General features: G+C 63.0%; 2 protein-coding genes across 2 annotated transcripts in view; both read right to left on the bottom strand.

The window, feature by feature from the left end:
* Nucleotides 1-1272: 1272 nt before the first annotated feature.
* LOC105995590 lies at nt 1273-4374 on the bottom strand. Its single transcript, XM_013029358.1, has 6 exons — nt 4258-4374; nt 3994-4130; nt 3739-3812; nt 2741-2848; nt 2208-2371; nt 1273-1380 (listed from the first exon to the last, which is right to left on the bottom strand). Exons 1-6 carry the CDS (start codon nt 4372-4374, stop codon nt 1273-1275), a joined length of 708 nt encoding a protein of 235 aa, XP_012884812.1.
* A 270-nt stretch (nt 4375-4644) lies between these two features.
* LOC105995589 overlaps nt 4645-11681 on the bottom strand; it is a 22976-nt gene continuing 15939 nt past the window's right edge. Inside the window, exons 6-10 of the mRNA XM_013029357.1 lie at nt 10468-10594; nt 9603-9673; nt 9199-9306; nt 6687-6788; nt 4645-4889 (exon numbers count right to left, since the gene is read on the bottom strand). Coding sequence (XP_012884811.1) covers nt 4645-4889; nt 6687-6788; nt 9199-9306; nt 9603-9673; nt 10468-10594 — 653 coding nt within the window. The remainder of the gene's footprint in view (nt 4890-6686; nt 6789-9198; nt 9307-9602; nt 9674-10467; nt 10595-11681) is intronic.

Genomic DNA, 11681 nt, shown 5'->3' with positions numbered 1-11681 from the left:
TGGGAGGCCGCCTTAACTGGGCTGGGAGCTGGGAGGCCGCCTTAACTGGGCTGGGAGCTGGGAGGCCGCCTTAACTGGGCTGGGAGCTGGGAGGCTGTCGAGGGAACACAGCAGGGTGCAGCGGCTCTGCTTCTATTGCAGCTCTGCCCTCCTGCGCAGGCCAGCTGTCCTGTCCTGCTGTGTCCCTGCCCACTGACCCCCCAGGAGGAGGTGAGGGCTGCTCTGGGGTGGGCGTGGGGATTACAGGGCAGATGGCCCCCAGGACGGGGGCTCCATGCATGCTGGCTGCCAGACAGTGCCATGTGTATCTTATCACTGAGAACGGCTCCTCCCAGCTCCTTCTCCCTGCTCCAGAACCACCCTGCCCACGTGTCAGGACGGCAGGGGTGCCTGCTTCCTAGGTCTTCCTTTGCCTCAGGGGTCAGTGCAGGTCCCCGGCCCGGCGGCACTGCCTCCTCGATGTGCCCACAAAGCAACCAGCTGGTCCCCAAATGGGATACCTTTCCCTGGGCCCCGCCTCCCCTCCAGGCCTCTCCCCCCTCACCTGTGGGGCGTTGGCCTGCCCGAGTGCTCAGGCCTGCTTGGGCAGCTGCGCAGCCGGTGCAGCGGGCCCTGGCCTGGCCCAGCGTGGACACTCAGGCTGCTCCACTCCTGCCCACCCTGGAGCTCCCAGGGAAGCCCACTGCTGCTGAGCAGCCCCCCGGGGCAGCTGGGGTGTATCACCAGATATGCCCTGCCTGGAAGGGCACAGCCCTGGCCAGGCCGGGTTTGACTCTCAAGGAGAGGGCCAGCCTCCCAGCCCTGGCCACTGAGCCTGCGACTCGGGCCGTGGGCAAAGCAGAACCTCAGCCTGTCCCTGGTGCCCGGCTGTGCAGCACCCTGCCCCGGCCGACTCGGCTCTGACACCCGTCCGCGGGTCCAGGCCGGGGCTCGGCCGTGCTGCCCTCTGCTCCTCTGGCCGCGGCAGCACGCAGCCCCCATGCACAGACTGAGTGGATGGTGTGGCCCCGACCTCGGTCTGAACCAGAGGAGGGCTCAGCATCCCCAGAGGCCTGCCCAGCGCCTGTCTGGGCCTTGCCCTGTGGGGACCCCACGGCCCGCCCTCCAGGAGGCCCGGCCGAAGCCTGCGCCTCCGCTTCTGGGGGTGGGGACACATGGGCTTCCTCTCCCCTCCTCCCCCGAGGGCTCCCACCCTGCCTCTGAGCACCAGACTGAGCCATGGAGCCGGGTGTGGGTGCAGAGCTGGTTTATTGCAGGGGCGGGGGCTGAAGGTCAGGAGGTCTCGAAGGCACAGGTCACAGGAAGGGCTGGCTCCTGCCGCTGGGACCTGGGGAAGCCGCAGCTCTTTGCAGGCGTCCAGCCCAGCAGGTGCCCCATGTGCTGGGGGGGGGAGCAGGGCCTTTCCCGGCGTCTGCCCCCTCCCCCCAAGGCCTGCCCTCCCTCCCCCCTTGCTGCAGTCCTGCTGTGTCCCCCAGACCCTGTGTAACCACCAGCTAAGCAAGATGGCCATGCTCTCAGACCCCCAGATCCTCGGGGCCTCGCTCTGAGCCCCGTCAATCATGGTCATAGACCCTCAAGGTCACCAGGCCTTGGCCTCTGCCCTGGCTTGGCCTGTGATTCTTGGGGTGGGAGCGTCTGGGGGAGCCAGGCACCCCGCATTCTTGAGCTGCTGGCATGGACAGGTGTGCGCAGGCCTCAGCGGGCTGCCTGGGGTGGTCGCCAGGCTTGGAGGGCGGGTGCAGCCTGTGTGGTGCCCAGGAGGGAGAGCCAGGCCCAGCAGAGCCAGAGGGGGGCACTGGTGTGCAGGGATTCTACGCAAAGCGCAGGGTAAGAGTGGCCAAGTAGGGACCAGCCAGGAGGCCCGTGCGTGTGTGCATGGGGGTGTGTGCACGGGTGTGTGTGTGCACGCATGCACGCAGTAAGGCATGCAGAGGGTGAGTGGAAGCAAGCTGGGCCCGCCGCCGCCTTGTGCCCTTGGGAGGCTGGAAGCTGCCGTCAGCCCTGAGATACAGCGTCCAGGCTGTCTCCAGCCCCACGAACCCGGCACCCAGGCACTCCCGGCTCCCGTGGTGTTCTGATTTGGGCTGGGCCCTGGGACCTGGCATCCAGAGTGAGTGGCTCCTGGGGTCCCAGCCTGCATGGGGTCAGTATGCCTGGGGTCTCCCAAGCCACCTGCCAGAGCACCAGGGGTGGCGGCGTCTACTCACCTGATGCGCGTCTACTCCGGGGAGTCGCATCTCGCTGTGGACCAGAGAAGCCGCAGTCACCGTCTGGGGCTCCTCACCATCCCCCCAGCTCTCCCCCACCCCAGATGCAGCTCCAGCTCTGCAGAGCCCCCCACAGACCCCGCCCGGCACCCGGCCCGGCACCTCTGGAAGGGCGGGAGCAGTTTGGGCTCCAGCAGGAAGCAGGGTTGGGTGAGGGCCGCTTACACGCAAGAACCAGGTCCACAGTGTGGCTCTGACCCAGGCCTCTTCTGTCCATGTGCTGCCTGTAGGCATCCAGCCCCTGCCTGCCGGGGGACAGACTCCTGCCTGCAGCCACGGGGCGGGGAGGGGGCACCGGGAGATTCCAGGTGACCAAAGGGCTCTGCAGCTGCCAGCCTGAGGCAGGGGACGGCAGAGGGAGCCCCCCCTCACCCCTGCGGTGTCCCTCCACCCCTCCAGCACAAAGTCCCAGGTCCCTACTCTCCCTGGCACGCCCCTCCCTCCCTCCCCCTCCCCGTGGAGGCCGCGCCCACCGTGGAGCTCCACCACGATGAAGGGGCCGGCATCACTGTGGCTTTCCAAGTCCATGATGGCAACGTCATGGTTCAGGACCACAAATGTCAGGTAGATTCTGCCTCCGTCTGTGAAAGCAAGAGGGAGTGAGCGGGAAGCCTGCCGGTGCCTGGGGTCCCCCAGGGGCTCTGCACCCCCAGCTGGCCCAGCCCGAACCCCCCAAACCCACCAGCAGGAGCCCAGACTCCACGCTCCCCGACCCCACCCCCGCCTGCCCGCTTCCCTTTTGTTGTCTGTCTCCACCTCCCGTCTCCCTGTCTGTCTGTGCCTATATCAGTCTCTGTCTGTCTCTATCTCTGTCTTTCTGTCTCTCAGTCTCTGTTTGCTTCTCTGTCTCTGTCTCTCTTGGTCTTTCTGTCTCTCTTGGTCTCTCTGTCTCTGTGTGTCTCTGTTTCTGTCTCTGTCTCGTACTCCAGGACGGCTGAGAAGCACAGACGCAGATGAGGAAGGACCCGAGCGTCTTCCCAACCTCAACAAACTCACCCGAACCTCAGGCTACAAGGCCTCAGTCTAGCAAGTGGCAGAGTGCCTGTGGACCCAAGTCACAGTCTTCACAGCACCCACTCCCCCCTCCAGGTACGCTGGGGTTCTCCCCTCTCCCCCCCACCTTACAAAGGCTCCTGCAGAAGTTGGGAACTTCTGCCCCCCAAGGTAAACCCTGGAGCCTCCCTTCTCTCCCTACTGGCCTCCCTTCTTCCAACCTCTACCTCTTTGAACAGATCAGCTCTGCACTGGGTCCCCAGAGCAGGGTCCTGGGAAGGAGCCCCCCACTTTGTGGGGAGCCCTGGTGGATGCACTGTGGAGTCCACTGCTGTGAGGTTTAGAGTCTCTCAGGGATGACCACTGCGGGGGGGGGGCACCGTGGCCTCTGTCCTCACCACCATGGCCTCTTCTGGAACCTGCCCCTCAGCCGCATTCACATTCTGACCAGCCCAAGGCTGCGGCCACGCTTACTCACACTCAAAGGTGTAGCGTCCGGGTGTGTTGGTCCGCTCCGCGATGTAGAATTCCTTTACACACTTTCCGTCTTTTCTAGAAGGACAGCAGCAGTTCTGACCAGTGCCAGCTGGACCCTGAGTCCACAGGGTCGCCTGGCTCACCGAGGAGCTGACCACTGTCCCAGGAACAGGCCAGAGGCCGGAGCCACAGACGCTGCTTGGGGGCCTGGCGGTGAGGGGCTGGGGCTGGGGCCCAGGTGTGGGGCTACAGCTACCTGTGGAAGTAGGTGACGTTCAAGTTCCCGTTCTCCAGGCCCCTGATGTTGGTCATGAAGCAGCGGAAGGCGCCGCCCTCCTGCACAGCGGACGGGTTGGTGGCTCCCAGCTTGATGGTGTACCAGTGTCCCTCGGCCTGCAAGGGAGGACCCGTCCTAACCCTGGTGGCCCTGGGGACCCGCCCTCCCCAGAGCCTGGGCCACAGCACTGGGGGCCATGTGCTCCATGGGTGGGAGGGACGCCCGCCGGGTGTGCCCCCTCACCTGCTCAGGACTGAACCCGGGCTGCACGGGCACCTGGCTTTGGTCCTGCCCTGCCCGGGCCAGGCCCAGCCAGACACTGAGCAGCAGCAGAAGCCCCTTTCTCTGCGGCACCCCCATCCTCCCGGCAGCGCTGTCTGGGCGCAGTGTGCTGGATGTAGGGGGGGACGAGGCCCTGCCTGGCCCTATATATGCCGCCCCAGAACCAGGCAGCCCCAAGAAAAGAGTGCCCCACTGTGCCCACATCCTGTACCGCCCTCCGGAACTAACGTGTTTGCATAGCTGGAGCATCCCCGGGGGCTGTGCCAGCCCGGCCTCCACTGCAAAGGTCAGGCGCGGGCCCCAGGGCCAGGCCGCTGGGGGCCTGGCTTCCAGCCTCTGGGACGTCGTCTAGATCCAGGCCTGTGCGGGCCCCGCCACAAGCTCACTGCTGCCCGTCTGGGCGTGCTGACTGTGCCCTTCCAGAGAGGGCTGGGTCTCCCCAGACTCCTGAATGACCGCTGCCCCCCAGGGAAGAACCAGGAGTTGGCCTCTCAGGTCTGGGAGCAGCCCGCATTGCTTCGGGGTCCGCACAGTGGACATGGGGCCCTTGGGACGTGGTGGCTCGATGTGGAGCAGGCAGGGCTGGCCTCGTGCTTCACGGAGAGCCAGTCATTCTGTGAGGCTGGCCCTGGTGCCAAACCCCAGCCAGAGTCCGTCCTGCTCCAGGCTCCATGAGGCCGTGTGGGGCCACGGCGAGGTCACCTCTGGGGTCTGCCCTCTGAGCCACAGCGAGGTCACCCCTCCAGGGTCTGTCCTCTGGGGTCTGCCCTCTGAGCACCTCCCATGCTTTGAAGGTCAGGCAGGGCACAGGCACCACACAGGCTGGGCCAAAAGCCAAGCTGTGCAGCCTGAGACTAACAGGATTATAGCTCTGAAGGACTGAGGGGGAAGAGAGGGCGGAGGACGTCAGCGAGGAAGGACACAGCCTTCAAAGGGCAGAGGACGTCAGTGAGGAAGGACACGGTGTGCTGGCCATCTGGGTCCCCCACGGCCTGCAGGGGTGGCCCTTCCTCTCCTCAGATGATGACCAGAGCTTGGGGCCGCACAGAAGGCTTGTGCTGCATGGACCCCACAGCCTCTTGTGGCTCCGACTCCAGTGTCCTGCCCCTGGGGAGGGGCGCGTGTGTGTGCTCACATGCATGTACACATGCGTGTGCTCACGTGAGTGTATGCGTGTGTGTGCTCACATGTGTGTACGCATGGAAGGCTGTATGGGTGCCTGGCAGGGCCCAGGGAAGGTTGCTGGGGACACCCTCGGCCCCAAGGCCAAGGTGTCAGGGAGGACGGAGGGCCCAGGCACGGAGGCAGCAGGACAGGGAGGAACCTAGGGATGGAGAACCGTGACCGCCAGGCCAGTCAGCTCTGGGCAGCACAGGAGAGGTGCTGGCCGCGGTCAGCTCTGGGCAGCACAGGAAATGTGCTGGCCACAGTCAGGCTGGGACAGAGGAGAGAAGCTGGCCGTGGTCAGGGGGACACAGGAAAGGCGCTGGCCGCAGTCAGCTCTGGGCAGCACTGGAAAGGTGCTGGCCACGGTCAGGCTGGGACAGAGGAGAGGCGCTGGCCGTGATCAGGGGGACACAGAAAAGGCGCTGGCCGCAGTCAGCTCTGGGCAGCACTGGAAAGGTGCTGGCCACAGTCAGGCTGGGACAGAGGAGAGAAGCTGGCCGTGGTCAGGGGGACACAGAAAAGGCGCTGGCCGCGGTCAGCTCTGGGCAGCACAGGAGAGGCGCTGGCTGTGGCCAGTCCAGGTCTGGGAACCGGGGAGGACAGGACTTCCCCACACTGCAGTTCTTCACGAACTTCACAGTAAACACAGGAATGATGCCCACGTGACTCGGAACAGTCACGTGACACCCTCCCCCCCTAACCCCACGTCCCTGTGGCGCGGTCATTGTTCCCAAGCCCCACTGTGACCCTCCTCATTCTCTCCCCTAAGAGCCTCCCGCCTCTCCCCGCTCCCCTCGCGGTGGGCTGCCAGGCGCCATGGAGACTCTCCCGATCACTGCTTTTGCTTCCTAGCCTCACAATATGAACACTTATTAAAGAAGCAATGGATAACCAGAACCAATTATATCTGTTACAGAAATGAGGTTGTGGATAGCAAATTTATTAACATTTCTCTTGGTCTCTGTCTTTCTGTCACACACACACACACACACACACACATGCTGCAGGTAAAGGTGACTTCCTGGAGGCCACGGGCAGGAGGCTGGAGCAGGGGAGGTCCGGCCTGTGGGGTACAGAGGATGGTGGGGTCCAGCGTCTTGTTGCTCCACACACTAAGACACTGCGTCCGGCTCACAGGCATCTGCGGAGCGGAGGAGGGCGTCGGTGCTCGGCCGGGCTGCGCCCAGGAGGCAGGCCTGCGCGAGGGGGGAGCAGCCCAGTACCGAGGTGAGGAGGGCAGATGAGGTCTGCTTTGTTCAGTCCTTTCTTCTCCACAAACACCTCGAAGATCATCAGGGCCCCTGGGTGTTCCTCCAGGGTGCGGCCTGCGGAACACAGGTGCGGTGGGGGACGCAGGGCCCCAGGACAGAGGGCCGGTCAGTGCTGGGCCTTTGCCTGGAGTGCCGGCAGGACCAGCCCTCCCTCCACCACGGCCTCCCTCCCTTCCTCCTTCCCATGGCCAGCCCTCCCTCTCTCCAGCCCTCCCTCCCACAGCCCGCCCTCCCTCCCTTCCCCAGCCGGGGCCCAGAGGGTGATGGCTGTGTCTTCCCAGGGAAGGGGCAGGGCAGAGGGTCAGAGTTAGATCTGAGCTGTGAGGCTGTTGAGAGGGGCAGCCATGCTTAGGAAGCCGTGACAGGGAAGGGTGATGTCAACCAAGGGACCGCGAGGACCGGGGCCTGCACGGAGGACCCCTCGAGTGACCGGAGCGGAGCAGACCCCAAGGGAAGCTCCCTCAGGAGTGGATCGGAGAGAGGCAGCGGCTGGGTGCAGACCTGAAGGGCCTGGCCCAGGGCGCGGCGGGCGGGGGGGGGAGCTGAGGAGGGTGCCGGGGGGCAGACATTGCAGGTCAGGGTGGCTGTAAGCCTGCGGAGCACAGACTCAGCACTCTGCACACGCTCACATGCTCACGCACGGCTGTCCTGTGTGTCAGGTGTGCACCCCTGCACTATCCACGTGCTCACACTCAGGCTGTCAGATGAGCACCCCTGCACTATCCACGTGCTCACACTCAGGCTGTCAGGTGTGCACTCCTGCACTATCCACGTGCTCACACTCAGGCTGTCAGGTGTGCACTCCTGCGCTATCCACGTGCTCACACTCAGGCTGTCAGGTGTGCACTCCTGCACTATCCACGTGCTCACACTCAGGCTGTCAGGTGTGTACTCCTGCGCAATCCACGCGCTCACACTCAGGTTGTAAGGTGTTCACTCCTGCACTATCCTCGTGCTCACACTCAGGCTGTCAGATGTGCACTCCTGCGCTATCCATGCGCTCACACTCAGGCTGTCAGGTGTGCACTCATGCACTATCCACGTGCTCACACTCAGGCTGTCAGGTGTGCACTCCTGCGCTATTCACATGCTCACACTCAGGCTGTCATGTGTGCACTCCTGCGCTATCCACATGCTCACACTCAGGCTGTCAGGTGTGCACTCCTGCGCTATCCATGCGTTCACACTCAGGCTGTCATGTGTGCACTCCAGCACTATCCACATGCTCACACTCAGGCTGTCAGGTGTGCAGTCCTGCGCTATCCACGTGCTCACACTGAGGCTGTCAGGTGTGCACTCCTGCGCTATCCACGTGCTCACACTGAGGCTGTCAGGTGTGCAGTCCTGCACTATCCACGTGCTCACATTCAGGCTGTCACGTGTGCACTGCTGCACTATCCACGTGCTCACACTCAGGCTGTCAGGTGTGCAGTCCTGCGCTATCCACGTGCTCACATTCAGGCTGTCACGTGTGCACTGCTGCACTATCCACGTGCTCACACTCAGGCTGTCACGTGTGCACTCCCGTGCTATCCACGCGCTCACACTCAGGCTGTCAGGTGTGCACTCCTGCACTATCCATGTGCTCACACTCATGCTGTCAGATGTGCACCCCTGTACTATCCACGTGCTCACACTCAGGCTGTCAGGTTTGTAATCCAGCACTATCCATGTGCTCACACTCATGCTGTCAGGTGTGCACTCCTGCACTATCCATGTGCTCACACTCATGCTGTCCAGTGTGCACTCCTGCACTATCCACGTGCTCACACTCTGGCTGTCAGGTGTGCACTCCTGCGCTATCCATGCGCTCACACTCAGGCTGTCAGGTGTGCACTCCTGCACTATCCACGTGCTCACACTGAGGCTGTCAGGTGTGCACTCCTGCGCTATCCACGTGCTCACACTCAGGCTGTCAGGTGTGCACTCCTGCACTATCCACTTGCTCACATTCATGCTGTCAGGTTTGCACCTCTGCACTATCTACGTGCTCACACTCAGGCTGTCAGGTGTGCACTCCTGCACTATCCATGTGTTCACACTCAGGCTGTCAGGTGTGCACTCCTGCACTATCCACATGCTCACACTCAGGCTGTCCTGTGTGCACTCCGGCACTATCCACGTGCTCACACTCAGGCTGTCAGGTGTGCACTCATGCACTATACACGTGCTCACACTCAGGCTGTCCTGTGTGCTCTCCTGCGCTATCCACGTGCTCACACTCAGGCTGTCAGGTGTGCACTCCTGCACTATCCACGTGCTCACACTCAGGCTGTCCTGTGTGCACTCCTGCACTATCCACGTGCTCACATTCATGCTGTCAGGTTTGCACCCCTGCACTATCCATGTGCTCACACTCAGGCTGTCAGGTGTGCACTCCTGCGCTATCCACGTGCATGGGCACATGAACCTCTAAGGTGCACATGCACACACATCATGAAGCACAAGGGCCCCAGGGCTGTACCAAAGAGCATCATCATCTGCACCCTCCGGTTGTTCATCCTGTCTCCAAAGTAGGCGATCCCATAGCTCCTCGGTGTGACCAGCCAGATGTAGATCATGTGTTTCCACCCTGAAAGTGATCGGGCGTGTCGGGGTCTACAGCTTGCATCTGGCATGGGAGATGCTGAGCTGGGGCTTCCAGGGGATTTGGAATTGGCAATACTTGGGAAAGCTGGGTCTTGGACACAGAAAATCTCCAGAGCCTGGGCCCCAGCACCTGGCCCCACTAGGAATCCAAGGCGGCCTCCCAGAGGGACTCTGAGGCTCCCCAGTGGTAGTGGGAGTCGAGTCACAGCCCGCCTGGCCGGGCGGCAGCTTCCCAGAGGCTGGTGAGCCAGGTCCCGCCCCGCGCCCCACAGCACTCACAGCCCACGAAGCTGGCAGGCACACGGGCCACCGACAAGGGCAGCTTGAACAGCTGGCAGCCACTTGGCTTCCTGGAAGATGGAGACAGCCTTGGAGGCGGCGTCGGGGGTGTGAGCTGGGCTCCCCATCGATGGCCCCCCATTCTTCTCTGGATGCCCCCTGGCAAGTGTGGAACCTGGGCTGTGCCTTCCGGCCCGGCCTCCTCGGTGCTGCCTGGATTCTCACACGGTGTCTCCCCTGCCCCCACCCCTGCCCTCACCCCTGCCCCAGCTCTGCCCCCACCTTACCATGACACACAGACCCCCGTCTACACCCATTGCCATCACTCCAGTGCGTGGGACCGGCCACCAGCCGTTCAGCCACCCCCAAGAAGCCAGACAGGAGCTGCTGGGAGGAGTGTCCATGCCTCCAGAGCCCGGCCAGCGCCAGCCCATGGCCAGGGGACACAACCCTGCTCAGCTCCCCCGCCAGGGCTCAGGGCTGCTGACTGCTGGGCAAGGGGCTTCTGAGATCACCACCGGGCCAGGGCTTGGGTCACCACTGCCGTGCCCGGGTGCCGGGGTGCTGGGATGGGGCTGGCTGCCTTGTACCGCTGGTTCCTGTTGGCTGACGTCCCTGCCAGCCCGCTGGGGCTGCGGCCTGCTCTTCCTCGTGCTTGGGAGGCTGGGCTTCCGCAAGGAGAGCAGGCCACGAGCCCCTCCTTTTCCCACTCCCTGGCGCCAGGGCTCTCGCCCCGACAGTGCTGGGGGCCCCCAGGTCAGCTACACAGGCGACACCCTAGACTGTGGGTCACGCAGATGCCTGGGATGGGAAGCCGGGTGGCCGGGGCCTGCGGGGCCTGAGGGAGCGGGGGTGGGGCACTCACAGGATACGCATTTGGAATTCCAGCTTCCCCATGGAGTTCACCACGAAGCTGAAGGGAGGCAGGGGCGCCAGCAGCTTCTCCCTGGGGGACGGGATGGTGCCAGCCCAGCGGATTATGTACCATTTTCCTAAAAGCTGGGAGGAAAAGGGGTAGTGTCTGTAACTCGTACTGGAGGGCCAGAACCGGCCAACGCCTCAGAGGTGACACTAGTGAGCAAAATGCGTTGGGAATATTTGCATGGATTATGGGAAGAGACTGCTGGTGAGAGAAGACCTACAGGGCAAACAGAAGAGTCTAGAAAGGTTTGTAAATGCCATCTGACCATCTGTCTATCTGCTCATCCACCCATCCATCCATCCATCCGTCTGTGCATTGTCTGTCTGTCCATTGGTCCATCTGTCTGTCTCTTCTTCCATCCATCCTTCCATCTGTCCATCTATCCATCCGTCCATCCATCCACCCATGCACCTGCCTATCCTTCCACTCATTTGCTGTATGATCCAGAAGCATGGGACAGAATCACCTTGTGGTGTGGTCACATCTACCTGTTCCCTGGTGCCGTGGACAGCAGGTCCTCTAACGGTCACTACTGTCCAACCCTCTCCCCTGAGACCAGGGTGTCTCACCCCGATGGTGTGCACACATGATGGCTCTCACCCTGGTGATGTGCACACCGCACAGTGCTCATCATCTGGGAGCTACCTGCTCTCTAGGATCCAGACCACTAGTGTCTGATTCTGCCTCATCTCTGGGCCCTGGAGTTCAGTCTCCTTGGCCTTAGGGGTCTCCTGTGCCAGCGACAAGATGTCCTCACCTGCAGGGACGGCCCTAGCAGGACCCTCTCGCTAGCATTGAGGAGAAGCAGGCCAGAGATGGACCTGTGCACCAGGAGCAAGAGCCCCGGTCCAGCTGGCAAGGCCGGGACCAGCAGCCCCCACCGAGGGACAGAGGGTATGTGGGGGTGCCCAGTGGGGGCAGAGTGTGGGAACCAGGACTGCGCAGGGCCTGGCCTATAGCCTGAGTGCGCTTAGTGCTTGTACACCTGTGACCAGGTACACCTGTGACCAGGTACACCTGTGACCAGGTACGCCTGTGACCAGGTACGCCTGTGACCAGGTACGCCTGTGACCAGGTACGCCTGTGACCAGGTGCACCTGTGACCAGGTACACCTGTGACCAGGTACGCCTGTGACCAGGTACACCTGTGACCTGTG

Source organism: Dipodomys ordii, unplaced genomic scaffold (genome assembly GCF_000151885.1).
Source record: "Dipodomys ordii isolate 6190 unplaced genomic scaffold, Dord_2.0 Scaffold118, whole genome shotgun sequence".
NCBI classification, from domain to species: Eukaryota; Metazoa; Chordata; class Mammalia; order Rodentia; family Heteromyidae; genus Dipodomys; species Dipodomys ordii.
This window is presented reverse-complemented; position numbering and strand designations above follow the sequence as displayed.

Bases quoted from the DNA above. Each gene is read 5' to 3' on its own strand.
- LOC105995590 (XM_013029358.1), bottom strand. From the start codon at position 4,374: ATGGGGGTGCCGCAGAGAAAGGGGCTTCTGCTGCTGCTCAGTGTCTGG. The intron at 2,849-3,738 runs GTGAGTAAGCGT...TTGCTTTCACAG, and splicing joins CGGACGCTACACCTTTGAGT to ACGGAGGCAGAATCTACCTG. The intron at 1,381-2,207 runs GTGAGTAGACGC...TCCCCCCCCCAG, and splicing joins CCGGAGTAGACGCGCATCAG to CACATGGGGCACCTGCTGGG.